Raw genomic sequence first — 25,058 nt, 5'->3', positions numbered from 1 at the left:
AAGGTATTAATGTGAATTTGAATGTATTTATTTTATCCATTCGATCCAGTGAATTGGCCTTAAAGGTCCGTTAGATTCCTGTAAGTCATTTGAGTTGAATACTAGGCCATTCTGTTTGTTTTTGGGTTTTCGTCGGCTCCCTGCTCCCCCAGCTGTAGCTCTAGATGCCCTTTCCTGAGTTTTGGGAGTAGTTTGGCAAATGGCATTAAGGGAGTGAGCTGCTCTTTCATTTTTTAAGACGAGTTTTGGAGGGGAGCCTCAGAAGTCCGTCTGTGTGTGGCTTCATGCAAACTACTCTTGATCCCAGACTTAAAACAGGAAAAAAAACTCAGATACAGTAGAAAGCATGTCAAAAATTAGTAACCAGTGCAAAGCCGAGTCTTGGCTTCTCAAAGGCAAATATTTTTTTAATGGACGGCATTGGAAGGTGGTGGACTCTTCTTCCTTGGACGTTTTTAAGCAAAGGTTGGATGGCCACCTGTCACGGCTGCTTTAGCTGAGATTCCTACATTGCAGAGGTTTGGACCGGATGACCCCGGGGGTCCCTTCCATCTCTGCAGTTCTGTGATCTCATGGTCTAAATGTGCTGGCCTCTGCTTCTGGCTACACGGTTGTGCCTTGACCAGCAAGGACACGGTGGAGCTTTGAAGGCGCAGATGTCATGGCCTGTACCACGAGCTGCTATTGGCCTTCCAAGAAATGGAGAACTTGAGTCCACCAAGGCGCTTTTGCAGTTCAGCTCCCATCAGTGCCAGCCAGCAGAGCCAACGGTCAGAGCCAATGGGAGCGGAGTCCATTGAAATAACTGTTTGCTGCAATTTAGTTCTAGCAGCACTTGGGAGGGTAGTGTATGCATCCTCACAATTTCTTCTCCGGGTTGTTTTTTGGGGGTAGCGGAGGGGAGACCACTGGGGCACCCATAGGGTGATATTTGGATTGGAGTGAGTTGCAGGGGGGATGGGGGGAGTTCTGAGCAAACTGGGGGGGTGGGGTTTGGCGAAACAGAGCGGGGGCTTTGGCAGGTAGGCTGGGATGGGGGCTGAAGGAGCAGTGAGGGGATGGGTGTTTGGGCCAGGTATAAATGGAGGGGGATTGGGGTAGGCAGGGTTGGAGAGTAACTCTAGTTGCATTTATTTGCCTGTGAGTGTGTGTGATGGATCTGAGGCAAGTCCTGTGTTCAAAACGATAAAGCCACATTACAGTTTGTGCTACTTTTAGTACAAATCAGTGGGCTGCTTTAGATCTGAAGAGAAGAGTTTAGATTTGATATCCCGCTTTATCACTACCCAAAGGAGTCTCAAAGCGGCTCACATTCTGAACCATGGCTTGACGTGATGAGAATGAACTAGAGCTGTCTTGCCCTTGGCCTGATCCAGCAGGGGACTTCTTATACAGCTTGCCTGGTAGTCCCAAAGCAACGCCTTATTTTTTTCAGGACAGGAAGTCATCGGAAGCAGAAGACCTAAACTTCTTCTCAAACACATCAGTCCACAGTTTTATAGTGGGAAACCTGTGAACGACTCTCATATCTGAAGTTCTGTTAAAATATAGTATAGGATGCATGCCCAGAAATGGCTTCATGGGGAAGTCCAGCGGGCCAAGATTGGTTCATGGGCTGGAATTTCCACACACCTGACCTAGAGACACAGAAATTCCCCTCAGGAGCTGAAGGTCTCTTGCCTTGCATCAGGGAACAGTGCAATCCTTGAAAAGGTCAAAGGCAGTTCTGAACACAAAGTGCAAATAAGCCACAACATAATTGAAAGTTAACACCACCAACACCGGAAATAAAGTCCCTATGTGATTGTACTAAAACAGGGGCTAGCAAACTACGGCATGCGGACTGAATATGGCCCGAGGGGGTCATTAAACTGGCCCCCGGCCTTTGCCGCCCGCTCGGTCAGTCCCCGCGTGGAGCTAAACAGACGTGCTGCGCTGCTTGCTCCGCGTGGAGACTGACTTCCGGGACACAGCCACGGCTTCCTATTGGCTGCAGGAAGCTCCTGTAGCCAATAGGAAGCCGCAGACGTCTACTTCTTCCCTGCCACGGCTCCGAAAGCCAGCAGGGAAAAGAGCGGCGGGCGTGTGCGCATGTGCATGGGGGTGTGCGCTCCTGCGCATGGGCGATCTGGCCCACCGGTGGAAATGTTTGCTGACCCCTGTACTAAAATAAAGTGCAGAAGCAGAAATGGCCACTGGGGTCAGTTATTGTTGGGTTTGAGACTGGAAAATAAAACGAATAGTAGCCAAGTGATGCAATATGATATTCATTAGTATGAAATCCTCTTTTTTAAAAGGGGAACTTACTATGACAGTTGTCTTCCCTGCAAATGATAGATATTCTGGCTTAGAAAGAAACAAATCATTAGCCAGGTTGCCACAGCCACATGTAAATTATTGTGAGCATTACAACTTTCCACGTGAACTAGGGTCTTGCTTTGGGGACTTATATTTGGGTGTCTATCAATGAATTTTCACATGTTATTATTTTTTTTTAAAAAAAAATTGTTATTGGTTTTACAAAATAAACCACACAATTAACTTTTTTTAAAATATTAAAGGTAAAACAAGATTCTTCTGAATCTTAGCACCTCCCTCCTCCCCTCCGTGGGTCCTTTAAATATCTTAATCAACTGCATATTATTATAGTTCATCCGAATTACAGTCCTCCAAAATATCCAAAGTCTTTGTAACATTTCAAAACCTGCCAAAGAGTTCAAGTGTTGACAATATTCTTTTAAATACAACCTATATTTGTCCCATTCTCTGTTGAGGTTTTGATCCTCACGGTTTCTGATTTTTCCAGTCAGTCTAGCCGTCTCTGCATGTCACATGTTACGTTGGTCACAGGTCATTTGCAAGAAAACCTTTTCTCCACAGTTTGCAGTAAATGTTACGACAAGTTTGACACTTGCCCATGAAACATTAGCCCTTTATAGAATAAAATATATCCATGCCTTTAGAGAAAACACTTATCCAAATTACAGACAAATTGTTGAGGTTGCAAAACTGTTAGTTGCACCTTTTAAACACAGTTAAAATAAAGCGTTTAAACGACCTGCGGCGCACTTCTTGATCATTTTTGCAGCGAGGATCAAGTCGGTTGACAAAATTACCCAGGAACAGTTGCCAAGATGACCTTGCACTGAGGAAGAGGAAGACTAGCACTTCTTCGAAAAGCAAAGCGCAGACACAGATAAGACGCTTTTCACAGATAAGCAGGTCTTGTGTCTCTCTCTGCTGCAACCAACTATACCATAGTGATGGAGGCACTACTAAGTGCCAGGAAAACGTTGAATAGCTTGCATTTATCAGACTGTCCTCTTCATTGTCTGCCTTCAGTTGCTTTCAGAGTCTATTAACAGAAGTGACAATGAGAAGCTGTGTGCAGATATTGGACGGTTCGACAGGTCATTTCCCCCCTCATATTAGTTTTTGTTGCTGCTGTTAGTGGGAGGAAGGCTGCCTGCTGGTTAATTGCAGGGTTCCTCTAAATGCATATCTGTGTCGGGGAGAAGCAAGTATTCTTCTAACAGGCCTGGTATCATTCTTGTAGTGCTTTCTCTCCATCTCACCCATTTTAGGAACTGAATGCAGCTGTGAATAATCTAGCCTCTATATCTGAATATAAGCTCTACATTTAACTGTTGGCATTAGCAATGGTAACACATGACATTAAGTATTAATCCACAAATCCCATATCCTAGTATTCTTTTTTTTTAAATGTCATACACTGTGGTTTTATTTTGTTTTCTAAGGTGCAGTTTTATTTCTCCTAAATGTTGCAAAACTTCCTCTCTAGCACCAGGAGGAATATGAAAAAGCTGAGTTTATTTTTGCCAGTCGCTGATGCCCAAATCTCAGTCTTGGTCACGATCCAAAAAAGGATTATGTGCATATTACTAATGAGCTGCACACAGCCAGAATTATATTTTCTGCATTTTTGATGTGGCTTCCCTTGCAGAAGACACAGGCCTCATTTTAAGCAGCAGAGAAACTCTGAAGCTGTGTGCTGCAGCTGTGCATGTTCCACAAACACTAATTATTTAGATCCTACCCTTGATCTTGAATATAAAGGAGCGGGTTCCCACATTTGCATGCGTAGCGTAGGTTTTGTGTGAAATGATGGCATGCTGGTGGACACAACAGATTCCAGCAATTATTTCTCCCCCTCTCCAGATGCAAATAGACTCCAGCTCCCATCAGCCCTACCAGAATGGCCAGTGGTATAGGATCTTGGGAGTTGTGGTCCAGCAAAAGTTCCCCACTCCTGGATCAAATTATTTATTTTTGATTGACAGTCTGTTCCCAGAGTCTGCATGCTTGCTTCTTTCTGACACCGGCCTTAATCTCAGAGAAATAACAGCATAGTGATTCGTCGTGGTTTTGAATATTTTGAGTCCTTGCAGTTGCAATAGTTTAAAGGCACATCTGAAAAATGAAAACACTTGAATCTGTTGCCATACATGAAAACGCTCTTAGGTTCAAAACTCATTAAAATTAGTAATCCACTGAAGGTACGAAATTGTATGCCTGCCACATTTAATTGTACCTGAGTGATTCCCCCCTTCCCTGACTGGAGGGGGAAATCAATTAAAATGTGGGAAACCATTTTAAAAAATTCAGATGCTGAAATAGGATAGGGAACTCCGTGTTGGAATACTGCCTAAATCAAACTTAAAGAAAATTCGTGCGTTCTGGGGTTAGATCCAAATTCAGTTGAGGGAGCTCTATGGCTTCTCACGAAACCCAATAGCTGCTACCAGATGTTTCACTTTGAAAAAACAAAAGGTGCTTTGGAGTGTGGGAGCTTTATAATTTCCTTTCTTCTTGGGCATTAAGAAATGCTAGAATAGAGCAATACATTTTCCACCTTTAAACATATATCCATTTTGATTTGTGTGTGTGTTTTCTCAATCGTGTAGATCAGATGATAAGAAGAGCATGAACTGGAAGCAGCTTCCTAAGAAGCCGTGCAAAAGCCTTCTCAGCACCTTAAAGAAATTGCACCCACAACTGGCATTAGGTAAACCATGGTGTAGAAGGAGAATAAAGTTGATTTAAGCAAAAGAAGATAATTATAATGCTGGAGAGACTTTGAAGCTGAACTGTATGTTTCCCCACAACTGGATATAAAAGACCTCTCTAGATTATTATTTTTTTTGCTTTTCACAAAGCGGCAGGTGGTGTGTTTTTAAGCACCTGAAACTGCAAGACCTTTAATCTACCCTTAACATGTCTTCCCATCTCTGCCTCACTGTCTCTTCAGTGTAACGTTACTAACAACCTGGTTCTGTCTGGAATTGGGTGCAAAGGCTAAAATAAAGGATGGGAGAACCCTTTATTGTAACAAATATATAATTACTCCCCCTCCCCCTTCTCTTCCTCCATGCTGCTCAGAACAACATGCAAAGTTTTATCTTCCCCACTTTTCCCCTTTTTTTCAGTAGCCTGGTTTGCACATCATGTTAAACCATAGTTTAAAAAATAAACTATGGTTCAATGTGAAAGAGCAGTTTTGCTCCTGCCTTGCATTTGCTATGGCTGCACCGAGAAGGAAACAAACCAGAGAGACTAGGGATGGGCGATAACTGGTTTACAATATTGCAATATATCGCCAGCTAAACGTATATCAATATATCACAATATCTGAAATAAGGAAGGAACTACGCAGAGTCATAGTGAATACAAATAATCTGGTCATGGCAAGCTGTTTTGCCACTGCTGCTTCTGCCTCCTGGCAGGACTGCTGGGAGTCCCAAATTATTTATATTCACTGTGACTCATTGCCGTACTTTGGGTTGTCCTGAATATCACCATTTGGTAGTCAAGCCCAAAACCAAAAGTCTTGTTTGGATGCATTTTGGCTTTCCTGCTGATGAAACTGAGTGCGTGATGATTGATGATACCGTCATTTATCCGTTTTAGACCCCCAAGTAGTAGCAGTTGCCCCAACATTGTCCTGTTTGCCTCTGTATAGTTCCTTCCTTAATTTCATACACTGTGTGGCAGAATGCAATGTTTAGCTGGTGATATTGTGAGGTTTAGTTAGTGAGTTAGCGCAGTGTTGAAAACAAGATATCACCTAGCCCTTACACACATTGTGATTTGCGATATATTGCCAGCTCAAATATGATGAAACAATTATTACAATGTGAACTTCAAACCGGTTTTGGACGATATATCAATACAGTGATACCTCGGGTTTTCGAACATCTCTGTTGACAAACATTTTGGTTTTTGAACACGCCTCAGAAGTCGAACATGCCATGCAGCTTTTGCTGAATGCAAGATCCTGAGGCCTAGCTGTCGGCTATTGAGTTTTTGGTTTTTGAACGTTTCAGAACTCGGAACGGTCTTCCAGGAATGGATTACGTTCGAAAACCGAGGTTCCACTATTTATCGCCCAGCCCTACCAGAGACTAGCTTCCCTTTATTTGTGAGTGGTTTATTTGGAAGTTGATGTTTATTCCTAGGAGGAAACAAACCATGGGCTCTGGTTTGCGTGGAAGTGAAACCAATCTGGTTTGTTTTCTCCCTGGTGCCAAAAGCAGGAACAAAGCAGGGCGATTTGAGTAGCATGCAAAACATGCTGGTAATAATATCATTTTTTAAAACTAGGCTTTGATGTGAAGTGTGAACTCTGCTGGTGATATAGGAGGGGTTAAATTACTACTGCCCGTGTACTTAACCCTGCAGAATCAGTAGGAGAAATTCTTATCTTCCTCTTTTGGTCCTTTTCTTGCTTCTTATCAAGAGTTGTTATTTCTGTTGGCAGTAAAACTGCTTGCTTCCACACAGGTGGGAAAAGGCCATGGTGCATTTCAGCTAAAACTCTTCTTTGCACACATCACATTTTCCTGTGATGGGTGGAAAGTGCTAGGGTGGTGATTGCAAAGGAGATTTCCTTTGCTGTGTGTTTAGGAAAGACAAACACATTTTGCTGTTTACTGAAGGCTACATTTTTAATGCATAGTGCCAAGCATAATGCTTGTCTCAGTAACCTCACTGACTTAGCATACACTTTTATTTCAGCTTTCACAGATCTGCTGATAAAAGGGTATGACATAACAGCTTGAAGCTAAGGTCTTATGGCGAATGGTAAAGTTGAAATTCAAAGCCCATGGAGGTTTTAGGTTGCAAACGCTGTAAATTGCACTCATTCTTTATTTGCCTCTGCCTAAGCATTCATTGATGAAACAAAATAAAATAAAAACTTCCTTCCAGTAGCACCTTAGAGACCAACTAAGTTTGTTCTTGGTATGAGCTTTCGTGTGCATGCACACTTCTTCAGATACTAAAGCTCATACCAAGAACAAACTTAGTTGGTCTCTAAGGTGCTACTGGAAGGAATTTCTTATTTTATTTTGTTTTGACTATGGCAGACCAACACGGCTACCTACCTGTAACATTCATTGGTGGTTAGCTTTCTAAATATTTAAATAAACCACACCTGTGGAACTAGGGGCGGGGGAACCCCTTTAATTCAGCTTGCCTCTTTCCAACCTCTACCCCAGTTCACAGAAAGACGCAAGAAGGCTCTGCGGTCGAGATGACACCTATAGAGGCAGACTTCTCGTGGCACAAAAAGAACACGCAATTCGAAACGGAGATTCAGGAAGCCTTTCTACGTTTCATGGCATCTATTTTAAAAGGGTACAGGACGTTTCTTAAACCGATCACCCAGGCACCTTCAAATAAAGCTACTGCTACAGATTCCTTGTTCGACAATCAAGGTGAGTTTTGAGAAGAACATGGGCACTGCTTGAAATGAAATGCTTGCAGCAGTAACAGGGCCGTTCTCAGCTTGTGTCTTGCAGACGTCCTCTGTACAGTCATACCTCTGGTTGCATTCGCTGCAGGTTGCGTTCGTCATGGGATGTGTGTTTACCCTGTACATTTATGAATGTTTATTTTATATTTGGGCCCTTAGAATTCCTATATTCAGGGCATCTCATGAAGACTTACTATTTTCCTAGGAATGCTAAGATCTCCAAGTGTGCTTAGCTTTTTTTTTGTTCATGTGTAGTTAGTCTTGCTTTTTCCATGCTGTAGTTGGTCTTGCTTTCTTTAACTTCTGGGGTTCTTGTGGCTTGCTTTTTTTTTTTACAGTTTTTAACTTTTAACCATTAACCACCCGGAGGACATTATTAACTGGGTGGCATATAATGATATAAAGAAATATGAGCGGCAAACACTTATAATATAATGGGGAAATGGCAAGTTGCTAAAGTAAGAAGCTCAATATGCAAATAAGTTAATAAGTTGTGAACCTTTTATCTCTAGCCAATTGTCTCGTTTCTTAACTAGGGTTTTTAAAAAGTAGGGACCGTGCCTACGCAAAATTCTACACGGTTTTAACAAAGACACAGATATTCAGCAGCTTCATTGTAGAATGCAGTTTTGTGAGTGACAAAGATACTGGACTGGCCTTCTTTGACGACTGCGTAGAAAAGGTAAAAACTTCTCTCTCTTTTTTTTGTCTAACTAAATGTGATAGTGTTAGGCTTTTGATTCTCTTTACTAAACACTCCCGAGTCTCTCCTGCTTGGAAAGGTCAGGAATGACATTTCACCTCCTGAAACAGCTTGAGTTGAGTTGCTTCTTGTAGTTTTATACAGGAAATGTGTGTGGCTAAACAGCAGCGCAGTATCTACGTATATCAGCATCAGTGGAGAAGCCCATGTAGTAGATAGAATGGACTTGGCAATAATTGTAGTCATGTGGATATAGAGCTCTTGGAGCCTGTATGGATGACACATCTCAAACTCTCTTTTATAATGGCTGAGGGAGTTATCCATGGGCCTGTGTGCTTTGTCTCTCACTCAGCTTGCTAGTCCAGGCTAGAAGATTCCATGTATACCGTATTTTTCAGTATATAACACGCCCCCGTGTATAAGACGACCCCTATTTTTGGGGACTCCAAATTAAGAAAATGGGGGGAGATTGCCCAGAGTTGTTAAGCTTTTTTTTTGGGGGGGGGTTGTTAGACCAGAATTGTTGAGCCTTTTTTGGTGGGGGTTTGCCGCCTGACCAACGCTGACAATCGACCATCACACGCATCGCCAAAGCCACCAATTATCTAATTATCTGCCCGCTCATCGCCAGCGGCAGCCAATCGCCAGCAGGCTTTGCAACAGGACCAATCACCCGCCCAATTGCCACAGCGGCAGCCAATCAACAGCAGCCCTTGCCACAGCCACCAATCACCCACCCAATCGCTGCTGACAATCTCCAGCTCGCGGCTGCAACAAATTGCACATTCCCCCTCTGTACTATCAGTGTATAACACGACCCCCAATTTTAAACATTATTTTAAAATAATAAAGCATCATCGTCTTATACACGGAAAACTGTGGTATATGAATCTCCCGTACACTGAAAAGTATGCCTACTTCTCATTTGGGAGCTTTGTGTGTTTAATATGCAATAACAGCTTTTGTTAGGCAAAGAGTATGGAAAACAATATTATACTCAGTTTTGGATTTTTTAATATATGCTTTTCTAATTTTATTTCTATGGCCTTTTCTAGCTTTTTCCAGAGAAAGGATCAGAAAAAGGAGAAAAGGTATTTATTTACTTCCTGTAGGGACATTTTAAGAGTTTCCTGGTATTTCACATGTCTGGACAATATCGTGGGAATGGGAATCGTGGTTGTTTAATTATATGCCTTGGAATTTTTGATAGGCTGGTACAGAGCATCTGATTGCTGCAAAATGCGTGGCTTGTAAACTGGCCATGCGTTGATTTTTTTTTCCAGTGGACATTTTTGTAACTTGCCCTGGGACCATTTGGTGAGGGTCAGGCAATAAGTACAAGTAACAAATCAATAAATAGATATGGCACATGTCTGTACATTTTTTTTTTCATGGAACTTCCTGACAGTAAGAGCTGTTTGACAGTGGATTTTGCTGCCAAGGAACGTGGTGGAGTCTCCTTCTTTGGACGTCTTTAAGCAGAGGCTTGACAGCCATCTGTCAGGAATGCTTTGATGGTGTTTCCTGCTTGGCAGGGGGTTGGACTGGATGGCCCTTGGGGTCTCTTCCAACTCTAGGATTCTATGATTCTATGCTTCCTGTACTTAGAGATGCACGGCAGGGCATTAAACTGGCATCGTCGCCTGCAATTTCAATATGATGTATTTGCAGGTTGATACGGATTCCGCAGAGGATACCCGATTGATTGAACTTGATGAGTCGCAGAAGAGTGAACACACGGTGTTTATAATGCCACCAGAACCTCCCCCTGATGACGGACAGGATAGGCTACCTAGATACAGGTAAGGCGACCTGGATACATTTTTGTCTTCATCCTATTTATAAAGATTTTTCCATCATACTTCATCATTTTTTATATTAGCCTTCCTACTTTAAAAATTACATTGCTACCTTGCTACTTAAAAAATTACATTGCTACCTGAGAGCCAGTGTGGTGTAGCGGTTAAGAGCGGTAGACTCGTAATCTGGTGAACCGGGTTCGAGTCTCCGCTCCTCCACATGCAGCTGCTGGGTGACCTTGGGCTAGTCACACTTCTCTGAAGTCTCTCAGCCCCACTCACCTCACAGAGTGTTTGTTATGGAGAGAAAGGGAAAGGAGAATGTTAGCTGCTTTGAGACTCCTTTGGGTAGTGAAAAGCGGGATATCAAATCCAAACTCTTCTTCTTCTTCTTCTCTACCTTGGTTTTGTATGTTCTGAATTCTGATAATGTTGCAGCGATGGCGCTTGGTGTTTCCTGCTTTTTTTCTACCCAATTTCATTAACAGTGTGCTACGGCATGGATATTCCCAATGTCTGAAAGTTATTTTGTCTTGTGAAAGAAAGGTATTACAGTATTGCATAGTTTAGCATTCTAAATATAAGCTAAAAAATTGTCCAGTAGCACCTTAGAGACCAACTAGGTTTGTTCTGGGCATTTTAACGCTGATCAGATGTTTGAGCAGCTTCTTGGAGAAAGTGTGGCATAGTTTCTTTGCATATTCAGTAGGATAGATGGATTGTAGAGACCCATAGGTATATCCAGGTTCTTGCATTTAGTCAGAAAGGAGATATCAGTCTGTACCTGTGCAAGTTTCTTTGTGAGGTCGATGGACTTCCATTTCATGCAGCTCAGTAGTGCTCAAATTGGTCTCTAAGGTGCTACTGGACAATTTTAAATTTTTTTTTTGTTTATTTCGACTGCGTCAGACCAACATGGCTACCTACCTGTATCTAAATACAGTGGTACCTCGGGTTACAGACGCTTCAGGTTACAGACTCCGCTAACCCAGAAATAGTACCTTGGGTTAAGAACTTTGCTTCAGGTTGAGAACAGAAATTGTGCGGCGGCAGCAGGAGGTCCCATTAGCGAAAGTGGTACGTCAGTTAAGAACAGTTTCAGGTTAAGAACGGACCTCCGGAACAAATGAAGTTCTTAACCCGAGGTACCACTGTATAAGCTATTATTGAAAATGTTATGGTGTTGATCCAAAGAACTTCGCAGCTCATTCTGCATGCATAAGAGAAGCTAGGAGCAGCTCTTCTCAAATAGATTATCCTGGTCTGTTCTTGGCCACCCCCAGCTGCTTGCCAAAGCTCTTTTGAAACTGGAAGGGGAATTGAAAAACAGTTTGCGATACGAGAGGAAGGTGAAAATGAAATTCCACCGGGAATATCCCAGGTCTTTGGGCATTCCCCCAGTTCCTGTTGACAGCCTTTATCCCAGCATCATCCAGATGCCTTCTAAAGGGGAATCCAAAATGGTTACAAATAATACATAGAACTAGTCTGGTTAAGTCGTATTAATTCAGTGTTTTGGGTGAGATCTCACAGGGCTCCAAGTGGGACTGAGAACGGGTGTAGCTCAGTGATAGCACACGTGCAAGCTCAGTAGATTCAGTCCCTAGCATTTTCAGGTTAAGAGTCTCGGGTACCAGGAGTGAAAAAGGAAATTTTGGAGAGTCACTCAGTGTTAGGGTGGACAATATTGGCTTGACTCTGTGCGTGTTACGAGTGTCTGCGTGCGTGCATGTACACGTGTATGAAACAGATTCTTGACATTTCTACTAATTAAAACGCTAATGACATATTTGATCTTATTTTAGAGTCCCCACCCGCCCCAAAGCAGTTTACTAATCACCGTGCTTTATTTTCTAGTATAATTTTATACCTTGCATTTAACGTTCAGCTGCATTTATCCCTCTGTATTTCTAGGAGTGGTACCTCGGGTTACAAACGCTTCGGGTTACAGACTCCACTAACCCGGAAGTAGTACCTCGGGTTACGAACTTTGCCCCAGGATGAGAACGGAAATCGCGCGACGGCAGCGCAACAGCAGCGGGAGGCCCCATTAGCTAAAGTGGTACCTCAGGTTAAGACCGGTTTCGGGTTAAGGACGGACCTCCGGAACGAATTAAGTTCATGACCTGAGGTACCACTGTATGGCTAAAATCCACCGTGCACAATAGTGTTTTTGGTTGGAAGTTGTGGAAGTGGCGTCTTATGCTAAATATACAGTGGTACCTCGGTTTAAGAAATTAATTTGTTCCGGAGGTCTGTTCTTAACCTGAAACTGTTCTTAACCTGAGGTACCACTTTAGCTAATGGGACCTCCCGCTGCCGCTGCGCAATTTCTGTTCTCATCCTGAGGTAAAGTTCTTAACCTGAGGTACTGCTTCCGAGTTAGCGGAGTCTGTAACCTGAGGTACCACTGTATTGTGCTTCAACAAAGAAACAGGCTTGCTCACACCTTTTGAACTCTCTCTTTCAGCTATAAAACCTTCCCCAGGCTAGACTTGAAGCTCTTTGACAGACCGCAAGAGCTCAAGCTTTCCTTCAGCAGGCACTCAGCTGGAGGAAGCATTTCTAATAGTCCGGCGCTTATGGCAAAGAGGACAAAGCAGGTCAGGTTCTTATTTCTAAGCAACGTAGTGTAGGGTTGCCAGGTCTGCTTCCAAAAAATAGCGGACAAGCGGGGGGGGGCGGGTTTAAATTAAATTAAATTATATATTTTCTTACAAACATTTTAACACGTATTAAAATACCATTTCATCATAAAGCTTTTGAATTAAAAAAAATGTCCACTATTTTGTGAGAAAAAATAGTGAACATAATGTGAAAAAGTGGACTGTCCACTCAAATAGTGGACACCTGGCAACCCTATATAAGAGGAAGCATCTAGTTTATGTAAGCAACTGAGAGGTGGTGGGTTTTTTTTAATTGATATATAAATCTTGTGAAATAAAATAAATATGTAATTCTGAGAGTTGCTGAATGTTCAGCTCTGAATATTTGAAGCGGAGCTAAAACCCTGGGAAAAGCCCTACTTTCCGAACTGCTTTCTGTCTTTCACGCTGCATGTTGTTAAAGGATTGTGAGATGTGACGTTCCGACTGATCACTGTGATTTGCTTTTTTTCTTCTTCTTTGCTTTACTTTTCCGCAGGAGATAAAAGCAGCTCACAAGCTTGCCAAGAAATACTACGCGAATGCTTCCCAGTGGGCCAAATGTCTCTTCAGCCATTGCTACAGCTTATGGTTCATTTGTCTCCCAGCTTATGTCAGGGTTTCCCACCCCAAAGTCAGAGCCCTGCAGCAGGCGTACGACGTTCTTATTAAAATGAGGAAAACTGATGTGGAACCACTAGATGAAGTAAGTTAAAACAAAATCATGTACCACGTAAAGAGATCCAAATGCAAATTTCAAGCTTCCTTAGTTTTGAATTAAATGAATTTCAGATATTTCCATTTTTTTCTCTGAATACAGAAATCAGATACAGCCTGCTAAATAAGCAAGCCAGAAATCCGTTTAGTGACTTGAAATCTGCTTAGAGGAAGAAAATGTGGTGAATTCTGTCAGTTATTAGAACTACCAATAGCAGCCCTTTAGATATTTTTAATCACAGCAATTGCCTTAATTAACATCCATCATTCCTGGGTGGTGCTGTTTCTGAGTTAGATTTGGAAGAAGAGAAATATGATGTGTTCCCTGTATACAATCCCTTCCTCTCTAAATGTGGGAAAGTAGTTTCGGCAAACTCTAGTTGTCTTCCCTCAGAGAATAACATTTGCCTCGCTCCACGGTCAAGCACGCATACTCAGAAATATGTCTTCCTTTTATCGGACCCTCCTGTAATTTTGTAAAAAGTCCAATTGCTCAGAACTTTCTTCTTACAATTCACCTATAAAAATATAAATTAATGGCCAGATGAGAAAGTGAAGTTTACCCCCGGGGAGAAAAGCATGAAAAAAGATGGCAGTGATGCAGAAAAAGGAAAATTATTTTGGACAGGTCAGCTTAAACCATCTGCAAACTTTAAAAGCTTATTCTGAAACTATTTGTCTCCTCTTCCACTTCGACTGTAATGGGGAATGTAATAATCTTGGCTCTAACGTATCGTCCCACTTGCTTCCTTTCGTGAGTTTCCTCCTCTAAACCTTGCCTCAACCAAATTTAGATAGGGAAAAATAGAGAACGTGTGTCCATGCAGATGCAGATGACACCCTTAGGTGTCAAGTTTGGAAGTAACGAGAAAAGTATAATATTGAATAATCTTCCAAAACCTAGCATGAGGAACTGAAAATCCCATTAACCATCACATCAGGATTGTCCCAGTTATGAGGCAGAATGTGACCTTTGTTTGGGGTGGCATCTATGGGTGCTGAGGGGAATTTCGGCCCAACCCCTCATTATTAGCTTGGCTTATTATTGGTATTACCATTCTCCCCCACCTCCCCCCTGCCTTTTCTTTCCTCACTCTGAGAAAGGGCTAAGGGGATCCTTCTTCAGAGTGAGAACTATATATGAGAGGGCCTGTGCCGTACCAGCTTGGAGATCTGTTTTAAACTTGAACTTCATTTTTGAAAGTTGCTTTTAAAAACTTTAAACGTTCCTTCCTGCTCCGCTGCTGTCAACCAACCCTCCACAGTGGGACCTTGGTTGCCGAATGGCTTGGCTCCTGAACAAATCGGCTCCCGAATGCTGCAAACCGGGAAGCAAGTGTTCCGGTTTGCGAACTTTTTTTTTTAAGCCGAACGTCTGACGCTGTCCGATTGAGTGCAGGAAAGAAAAGGAGATTTGGGGAGGGAGAGAGGAAGTAAGGAAGGAAGAGAGAGAGAGAGAGAGAGAGAGAGAGAAATAAAATTCAGAAAGTAAAGGACTTCCAATTCTTCGTCTGACTGCTCTATATAAACAATATTCACTTCATCCACTCTAGTATAACACCGAACAAAGCCACTTTCTATGAACGAACATTATCTTCAACCCTAAAATCCAAATGTCATTATTTCATTTTCATTTTCATGCAAAAAGTCATAGAGGAGGCCTTTTTATCTTTTGCAGGCAGTCACATCTGGCGCTGAAGTTACTTCTAACAATGTGAACTTTTCCATCTTTTACCAGGTGTGCTATAGGGTTGTGATGCTGCTTTGCGGACTTTGGGGCCACCCTGTCCTGGCTGTGAGGGCCCTCTTTGAAATGAAAATCGCCGGCATAGAACCCAATGCCATCACATATGGGTACTACAACAAGGTAAGCAAGCAATGGGGTGAGCGGTTGGGGGAGACCACAGTCAAGTAAGCCTTTACACACCCTGTAGATCCCTCTTGTTCTGGGTGATGACCTTGAGGAACCTTCCTGTTTAGGCCTGTTATTTAGGGCCAACTCTGAAATAATGGTACGTGCTCATCGTATTTTGAAAGGAATCCCTTGAGCCACCTATCTGTTGTAATTAGTAATTGATCTCACTTTTTCATCGGTCAAATCTGTTGGATATTTTTCATGGCATTGTCCCATAAATGTTAAAATTCCAGCATCTCTCAGGTTTGGTTGTTAGTGAGATTGTTTCAAAGGAGGGGGGAGCCCCTGAGCACAGCTGTGGTGCAAAATAGCATTGTCCCTGAGATTGCAGTAGATAAATGTGAGTTATTTGAGTTTGTTAGAGCATTTTGAATACGGAAAACATGTGCTTAATCATATCACTTTTTCCAGGCAGTTTTGGAGAGCCCATGGCCCAGCAGCAACCGCAGTGGCATATTTCTCTGGACGAAGTTGCGAAATGTGGTGCATAGCATGGCACAATTTAGGCAATGTCTCAGAAAGTCAACCCTGTGCTCGCCAGCTATTTCAATACCAGGTAATCCTACAGTTAACTTCAATAAGACCAGCTTCCGCAGAATCTGGGTATAAAGCGCTCTCTCGTTGGCTTTGAGGTAGCATTGGGGGATTTCATCAAATATCCATGTAACTTAATTTGAGGAGCATCAAGCTGTATCTTATTGGAAAGAGAGTGGGGGAAAGGCACCTTTTCCCACCCACAGGTATTCAGATTCTGGACAATGGTTTGTCAAGAAATGAGTTGGGAAATTTTTGTTTCTGTTTCTGATTAATGGCAGCTTTCCATGTCCTCCGAACTTGGGCAATTTGTGGTTAATTTCATTTCCAGTTGGTACAGCAAGACCATTTCAGCTTGCTTTCATTAACCAAAAATAAGATGATCCACAGTCTATAATGTGATGGCATTGCTAGAGATTTTGAATCACAGTTTTTGTCCACGTTGGATCGATTTTTTAAAATTTGCATATGCTTTATACGTATATAATTGTGTTTTTTCTTATTTTTGTAACATTGCTCGAGGGTGTTTTATGGGCGAGCGATTCATAAAAGTACAGTGGGACCGCTGGTTTTGAACGTAATCCATTCCGGAAGACACTTTGACTTCCAAAAACCTCGAAAACCGAAATCGGAAGCCTCAGTTCAATAGGAGAACTCTTAAACGGAAGCTGAATAGTGCGTTCGGCTTCCGAAAATCATTCGAAAAACGAAGCAGTAACTTCTGGGTTTTCGGCGTCCGGGTTCCGAAATGTTCGTCAACGGAGACTTTCGAGAACCGAGGTTCCACTGTAATTAAATGCGTGCTAAAAGAAAGGGAATACGGAGCTGAAACCTTAGCTTCCGATCTCTTTGCTGCTGCACTGGAGGGATGGAGGTGGGGAGGAGGCGAGAGTTCTTCTCGATGGTCTAGCGCTTTCTCTGAATGCAGCCAGATGCTGTCTTTTTTTTCTTTTTCCCAATATTCACGTCTTTTGTATCTAATTCACTGTTGTTCCTGTCTTCAGCTCCTCAGATGCTCACGGGTGGAAGTGATGGGGACACGGTGAGCCATGATAGTGTGACTAGTTCTAATGATGCTAACAGTGGGGAGCACACCTTCTTCGTCAGAGATTTAGTCAGGCTTGATTCCATTGCTAATCACTCTAGCACAGGTACTAGATACGTTGGGTTTCACTAACTGCACACCTTCCTCCTTGGTACAGTGGTTCCCAATTGGTGGTCCGTGGACCCCAGAGGGGTCCGTGCGACCCAACCGGGGGGGTCCGCGGCACCATCCACATAACAAAAATTGCCATAGAGGTATCAACATTTTCAAAAGTGGGGGTCCTACTTTTTGACTTTCGAAAAACGGGGGGGGGGGGGCTGCAGTCCTTAGTTCATTGGGAACCACTGTCCTAATACATTGCTGACTTGAATTTCCCTCGCGTCATTCTCTCTTGTTTGCAAGAAATTGTGTACCGTAACATTTTGAGAGCTAAAACAGCAGAATCCATCAGGACCCAGTTCACAGGGTGATCATCGGGAAGCAAACGGCATGTGTCAATCACAGGCTGAGTTCATGTTTCTACACGGGTTCATGCATAGAAGTATCTCACTGGCGTTATTCTGCATCTCATGATATGGGTCCTAAAAGAGGAATAACTGGGGACAATATTAACGGGAAAGAGTGGGGGGGGGGACATGACACAGAGTGCTGTTGATTAATAATAAGGAAATCTAGCTTTGTATCAGCTTGGAACTTGAATTCGCCCACCCAAGAGCAATTTGGTCTTCAGAAGCCAGTGGATCAGGCAAATTCTTGTACAGACATGTAATCTGTTGATAAGAATGGAGCATGCTGTTCAAATTACAAATTGGCAAACAACCTGTTGGCAGGAAAAGCATTGTGTTATACAGTATGTATATAAAAATGTATATTTGAGCTTGGCTTACGTTTTGGGGAGGGAAAGGGGGAAATTGCTAAGAAGCAGCTGTGTACCTAATGTGGAATATAGTGTTTCAGCCAAAGCAGCAATAACTTGCATCAGGTAGAAACATCATAGATTGTAACCAACATTTGGTGGCCAGATACGAATGTGCATTTAGGGTTTCGTTTGGTTTTTGTTTAGCTCTGTGTAGGGTATTTTTATGAATACTCCTTCAATGTTTTCTTCCCCCTCTCAGTCAGCCTTTCAAATGATACATGTTATGCATTTTAAATAAGGACAGTACCGAAGGCGTTGCCACACTTAGACCCTCCTCATAGCCTGTCCATGTTTTTCCTCTTCTCTCACTTTCTGGACTAAACTTTCTGACATCTTTCCTTTTTAAAACATTTTGAGTCTCTCTTTCCTGTGTAGATGGCCTGGCTGTTTTTGCCTTGTAGACGACTAAACATTCCTTCTCTCTGATCTCTGTCGCTCTGCTTCTTGCTCTGTGCTGTCCCTTGGTGCCGCATTTGTCCTTGGTGTCGGGTGCAGACTTGCATGGCGCGAAGCCTTGGAGGCAAATGTGCACTAATTCTGCCCTTGAATGTTAACCACTCCAGGTAAATTTTCCCATTTATTAATGGGGTTCTTTTGTCACTTCGTGCACAAGGAGGAGTTAGAGGGGTTTTTTCTCAACCTGATATTGTAAACAATGACCACTTGGTGTAGCATACTTACTTGTAAGAACAAAGTTAGGCACTTTCCATTAATCGGTTAATTGCAGCTTGGGCACATTGCCAGGAAGCCCCCCTGCCAATAAGCAAAAACACAGATCCTGTTTGCCATTAAGCAAGCTATCCTGTAAGGAGATGTGTTTGGTACTTGGCCCAGATTCATGTTGCATGCATTTATGTTTCTGACCATCTCCGTGTATCTAATGGACTTAACGAGGGGGCTATAGCAGAGAGATACTGGGTTTTCTTGGGCTCTGTGACCATTGGGTAGCTGCTGGGATTGGCAGCCGCTGAGATCCCTCATTCTGCTGATCCTAAAAAGGAAGAACAGCAGCCCAAATGAGAAGCTGGAGGTTGCTGTGCTGTGAGAGGCCTAGACCCCAAGGCACAGCAGAGCTCTGACCGGTTAATTCAGTAGGATTGTGGCCCTGTATATGTGTGATGGGCAAGTAGCTAACAGCCGTGGGATAACTAGCGTCTATCACAGAAAGAGCAGACTAATGAATATTATTGTGGGGTATGTGGTCAGTGCTGTTTTTCTAGAAAAAGGTGCTGGAACTCACCACGAACGACTCCCTTGTTCTCTTATAATGGATGCGGGTGGCGCTGTGGTCTAAACCACTGAGCCTCTTGGGCTTGCCGATCGGAAGGTCGGCGGTTCAAATTTGCAGTACAGAGTGAGCTCCCATTGCTCTGTCCTGGCTCCTGCCAACCTAGCAGTTCGAAAGCACGCCAGTACAAGTAAATAGGTACCGCTGCGGCGGGAAGGTAAACGGCATTTCCGTGTGCACTGGCTTCCGTCACGGTCCTCTGTGCGCCAGAAGCGGTTTAGTCCTGCTGGCCACATGACCCGGAAAGCTGTCTGTGGACAAACGCCGGCTCCCTTGGCCTGAAAGCAAGATGAGCGGCGCAACCCCATAGTCGCCTTTGACAGGACTTAACCGTCCAGGGGTCCTTTTTACTTTATAATGGCCCTGGGAATGGTCCTTATTCCTCTGGGGAGAGTTACCATTTGTCAGCTTCAATAACGTCCTGCTGAAAATTCGCTCTGCAGATCAGAACTCAAACAAACCTTTCCATTCTGTCTCTGTTGCTGCTCTTTCCCCTTCGCATGCCAAATATTATGCGAGGGTAATTTTTGTGTGCTAGGCACCAAGAGTCTCCACCCCCCGCAATAATGTAAAACATGAAATGTGGACTTGCCGATTGGGAAATAATTTGCTAGAAGGTGTGTTGCATTTTTCCTCCCTGCAGGTGCTCAGTCCGACCAGGGTTATGGTTCTAAAGACGAACTTGTAAGGGATGATGCATATAGTCTTCAGACAACAGATACGCTTGTAGAAAAAGCGCTTGTTACCAAAGGTGATGACTTAATTGGAGGTACGCCGTTGACATTTTTATTGGTTTTCGTGGTGCTTTATTAAGTAAAGCAAACGGACCTTGTATATTTTTGATCTTGCTAGGAAAAACACATGTTCAGTATGTTTCCAGCCTCCACCTTAATCTTTCAGAATCAAAAGGTTGGAGAAACAAACAGTTAATAAAGCGCAGCTAGAGTTTTCTAGGCTGTGCTTTTTAATAGCAGTTCAGTGGTACCTTGGTTCTCCAACTTAATCCGTTCCAGAAGTCCGTTCCAAAACCAAGGCTCGCTTTCCCATCGAAAGTAATGAAAAATGGACCAATCCGTTCCAGACTTTTAAAAGCAACCGCTAAAACAGCAATTTAACATGAATTTTACTATCTAATAAGACCCTTGATCCATAAAATGAAAGCAATAAACAATGTACTGCAGTCACACAATCAATCAATCAATCATTAGCTGAACTGGGTTCCACACAGTCACAAAAACAAAACAAAACAAAAAGACGCAAAAACCAAAACACAAAACAAATAGCAAAACCAGACAGACCTCAGCGTAACACTCGAAAAGGGTGTGGCATTCAAATTAGAAGCATAACACTCAAAACAGAAGTGTGGCACTCAAATCGGAAGCGTGTCACTCAAAACGGAGCACGTTCAGCTTCCAAAAACAGTTCGCAATCCGGAACACTTACCTGCGGGTTTGCAGTGTTTGGGTCCCAAGTTGTTTGAGTACCAAGGCGTTTGAGAACCAAGGGGCCACTGTACGTAGCCAGGAGAAGTTCGGCTGATTTGATCCCTCTCTTTCATTGTTGACGCTCTCTGTGCAACGTAGCTGTCGGAGACCCTCGTGCATCAGGAGCTGGGAGCCTCAGGGCAGAAAGGAGCATAGGGGAAAGTGCTCACTCTTGCCACTGTTCGTTCACCTGGAGGGGGTGGGGAAACAGGTAGCTACAACAAGGAGAGGAACCAGCAGGGTCTGGAGCTGGGGGGGGGGGGTGGATTGGCAGTGGGTCCCCTGCTGGAATGTGGGCTGGGGTCGGTGCCCGGGGGTGCTAGTCCTGACTCCTCACTAAGCGACTACCAAGAACCTGCCTGCTATCTGAAGTACTGAGGGTGAGGATGCTTATCATGTACGCTTTCTAAATTGTGGAACACCCTCTCCAAAGAGGTCTTGCATCTCTTCCTCATTGCTGGCCTTTATAGTTTGCAGCCAAAACTTGGCTTTTCAGGGAAGTCTTTGGGCTGTTTTAGGGTGCTGTCATCAATTTCATTTGCAGCCACTATTCCCTGTCCGTCCGTCCGTCGTCGTCGTCCCCCCCCCCCGCTTAAAATGTTACCTTTTGTGTGTGAGAGAGTATATGGAATTAAACTCTGTTTTGTTTGATTAAAGTTATGCACCGCTTGGTTGTAAAAAACAAAACAAAACAAAACAAAACAAAAAATACCTCAAAGTGGTTTAAATTTAAATATTCAGCTAAGTATAAGTGCTGGGAAAGTATTGGCCTGGCCTAAAATTCATTTTATAAAATGGTAGAAATGATACTTCTTTGCTGCAATGCACTGGTTTTGAGCTTCTGTTTTGTTGGCAGAGCATTTAACTCTTTGCCCTCTCTACCTTCCCCTTTGAAGACTTTTGTGTTGCTGGTGAGTCTGTTGAAAATCCACGTCATCCTGCAGAACCACACAGTCCGGTTGAAGTATCCATGCATCCCTCCAGCAGCATTGTCAAGGTTCCCTCTTGCGTTTTTGATAGCACCGGCAGGAAGAGCAGCAGCGGTGAGTTAGTGCAGTGTTTTTCAACCTTTTTTGGGCAAAGGCACACTTGTTTCATGAAAAAAATCACGAGGCACACCACCATTAGAAAATGTTAAAAAAATAAACTCTGTGCCTATATTGACTATATATAAAGTAATTCTCTTGAATAGGAATCAAATAAACAAATTTTTCCCACGGCACACCAGGCAACATCTCGCGGCACACTAGTGTGCCGCGGAACAGTGGTTGAAAAACACTGAGTTAGTGAACACACTTTGGTTATTGTAGCTATAAAACGGATGGCCAACTAGGCAAGCCTGATCCTGCCCCAGATAATATCTTTGATCTGTCAGGTGCTGGAATGTGCATAGGGATAATAAAGACCAGCGTTTGTGGATATATGTAGAATGCCTTTTCTCTCGCTGAGATGTTTCACCAGGCATCTGGGATTTCTTGCAGTGAGGGAGGGAGAGAAATAAATCTCTAGCAACTTTTGTACAGAATTAAGCCCTGAATAAAAAATATTTGTTTGGCAGGTAGGTCCCTTCTGAACTTTCCAACAGCCTTGCCCAGTGAGAGGTTTAGGACTGTAGCTGTTTTTATTTTGAAAGTAAAGTGTCCAGTGTGGTGTAGTGGTTAAGAGCGGTAGACTTGTTATCTGGGGAACCGGGTTCGCGTCTCCGCTCCTCCACATACAGCTGCTGGGTGACCTTGGGCTAGTCACACTTCTCTGAAGTCTCTCAGCCCCACTCACCTCACAGAGTGTTTGTTGTGGGGGAGGAAGGGAAAGGAGAATGTTAGCTGCTTTGAGACTCCTTCGGGTAGTGATAAAATGGGATATCAAATCCAAACTCTTCTTCTTCTTCAATATTTCTTGGGAAAGCATGTTGAATGTAACGTGTAGTTTTGCCTGTCAGCTCATCAAATTATTTTGCTTTTATGTTTTTTTGTGGTCCCTCTTTGGTATTCTCCCATGCCTTTCATGCATTTTGCATTCATCATTTTTTGCATTTCCTGGATCAATGCGTCGTTTTATTCATGCTCATTCTCTTTCTATGTTTAAAGGAACGGCATCCAGTCCTCTTTTCATAGCTCAGGATACTGTTGAAGATTCCGTCTTTGACAGCAACACTTCTCCCAAGAGAACCAGCGAGAAAGGGAATAAAAAGCAAAAGCTTTTTTCAGAAAGGAGCTGCAGCTTCAGCTCCGAAAGCCGGGCAGGCATGTTGCGGAAGAAAAGCAGCCTGGATTTGAATTCCAGCGACGTAGCGATAATGATGGGCGCGGATGCAAAGATTCTTACGGCGGCTCTGTCCGGGACCAAAACATCACCGCCGCCCCACCTGAGCAAACCCCACAGCTTTGACGACGCAGGTGACGGGCTGTTCACAGACACGGCTAGGACTCGTGCGAGTGAAAGTATTTGGGAAGCGGAGTCTGTTCTGGAGGAGCCCGAGGAAGGGCAGGAACAGCTAGAAAACGGGCACGACGACCGCACAGCCAAAGCAGAGAACGCCAACCCCAAACCTCTTGAAACCGCGCAGCCCCAAACGGAGCAGGCGGAACCCAAAGACGCAGCGAACAAGAGAAATAGTTTATATGGCGTGGCCAGGCCTGTTGAGCGAGAGGACGTTCAGGTGGGCCTGGACCCTTTGTCCTTGCTGGCAACCGAGACCGCAGATCCCAAACCCGCCGAAGAGGAAGAAAAGTTGATGTCGCCGGTTGTGGCGCGCAACCTGGCCGACGAGATCGAAAGCTACATGAACTTGAAAAGTCCCCTCGGCAGCAAATCTTCCAGCATGGAGCTCCACAGGCCGGACGGCGTGGGCCAAGAGGCAGCCTCCCCATCTCTCCTGGGCCCTTCTCTCGAGAGGAGGTCGAGCTTGCCCTCAGATTCCGCTCCGCCGGCCCAGGTTCCGAACGCCAGCCGGAAGAGCCCCGCCGTCTCCAGGTCCAAAACGTTCACCGGGAGACCGAAACAACTGGCCCTTTCGCGTAGCCAAAAAGAACGGTCGATATCTTTGACGGGCTTGGGCAAAACTTCGCCGCAAGCTTCGTTGGGCGCGGTCGTCACAACTCTCTCCGGTCTGAAGCTAGACCACATATTATCGGGACCTAAAATGGACGTCCTGAAGTCTGGAATGAAACAAGCGGCTCATGTCGCCAGCAAAGTGTGGGGTGCTGTGTCCTCAGCATATAGCTATTCAGACGATGAGGTAAGTTTGAATTTGTTTATTTTATTTTTCATTTTTTAAAAAAAACATTTTTATTTGGTTTTACTAATATAATTCTATAACAATCCATATCCAAATATAGAGATTCTCTGAATCTGGAGATCTCCCCATCCCCTTCATGGGTCCTGTTGTCAACATTTGAAACTGTATATTATTCCAAAGTCTATATTTTATATCAATTGATATTATCCCAAAGCTTTGTTACATTACAAGTGAGGTTAAAATCCTGCTGATGTTTTCATCTGCTTGCAATGATCTCCTAAATATATTATAAATTTTTTTCCATTCTTCTTCTTATTATTATTATTAAGCTTTTGTCCTCTTGGTTCCTGAGCTTTCCAGTCAGCTTTGCCATTTCGGCATAGTCCATCAGCTTGGTTTGCCATTCCTCTCTGGCGGGACTCTTTCTTCTTCCCATCTTGAATGTACTGTTTCTAGGCGCCTGGTGATAGCTTGCTCTTTACAGGCAACTCCCACTTTTTGTGGGGGTTACATTCTGCTCCTCTGCGTGTGTAATAGCGTGAAATTGCGTATATTGGAAGCGCCTTGGAGAGTTCTCCTGGCTCCTCCGGAGGCGCTTTCTGAATACCAAAGAAGAGAATGTCCTCTTTGGGCTCTGGGGAGGGTCTCCTCATGAGCCGAAGGCATATCAAGGCTTTGCTGAGGCCTGCTTGGGACATGGGTGGCGCTGTGGTCTAAACCACTGAACCTCTTGGGCTTGCTAATCAGAAGGTCAGTGGTTCGAATCTGTATGACGGGGTGGGCTCCCGTTGCTCTGTCCCAACTCTTGCTAACCTAGAATTTGAAAGCATACCAGCACAAGTAGATAAATAGGTACCTCTGCAGCAGGAAGGTAAATAAATGGCATTTCCGTGCGCTCTGGCTTCCGTCACGGTCCTCCGTGTGCCAGTAACAGTTTAGTCCTGCTGACCACATGACGCAGAAGGCTCCCTCGGCCTGAAAGCAAGATGAGCGCCGC

At 43.7% G+C, this 25,058-nt stretch overlaps 1 protein-coding gene across 1 annotated transcript in view; it reads left to right on the top strand.

The window, feature by feature from the left end:
• Positions 1–25,058, top strand: part of DENND4C (DENN domain containing 4C) — a 58,784-nt gene that overhangs the window by 15,781 nt on the left and 17,945 nt on the right. Inside the window, exons 10-22 of the mRNA XM_033172692.1 lie at positions 4,926–5,026; positions 7,518–7,736; positions 8,311–8,456; positions 9,533–9,568; positions 10,149–10,279; positions 12,747–12,879; positions 13,421–13,627; positions 15,377–15,505; positions 15,965–16,109; positions 17,092–17,238; positions 19,983–20,108; positions 21,720–21,866; positions 22,911–24,061. Of these exons, the coding sequence (XP_033028583.1) occupies positions 4,926–5,026; positions 7,518–7,736; positions 8,311–8,456; positions 9,533–9,568; positions 10,149–10,279; positions 12,747–12,879; positions 13,421–13,627; positions 15,377–15,505; positions 15,965–16,109; positions 17,092–17,238; positions 19,983–20,108; positions 21,720–21,866; positions 22,911–24,061 (2,818 nt within the window). The remainder of the gene's footprint in view (positions 1–4,925; positions 5,027–7,517; positions 7,737–8,310; positions 8,457–9,532; positions 9,569–10,148; positions 10,280–12,746; positions 12,880–13,420; positions 13,628–15,376; positions 15,506–15,964; positions 16,110–17,091; positions 17,239–19,982; positions 20,109–21,719; positions 21,867–22,910; positions 24,062–25,058) is intronic.

This window comes from Lacerta agilis, chromosome 16, assembly GCF_009819535.1.
Source record: "Lacerta agilis isolate rLacAgi1 chromosome 16, rLacAgi1.pri, whole genome shotgun sequence".
NCBI lineage: Eukaryota > Metazoa > Chordata > Lepidosauria > Squamata > Lacertidae > Lacerta > Lacerta agilis.
This window is presented reverse-complemented; position numbering and strand designations above follow the sequence as displayed.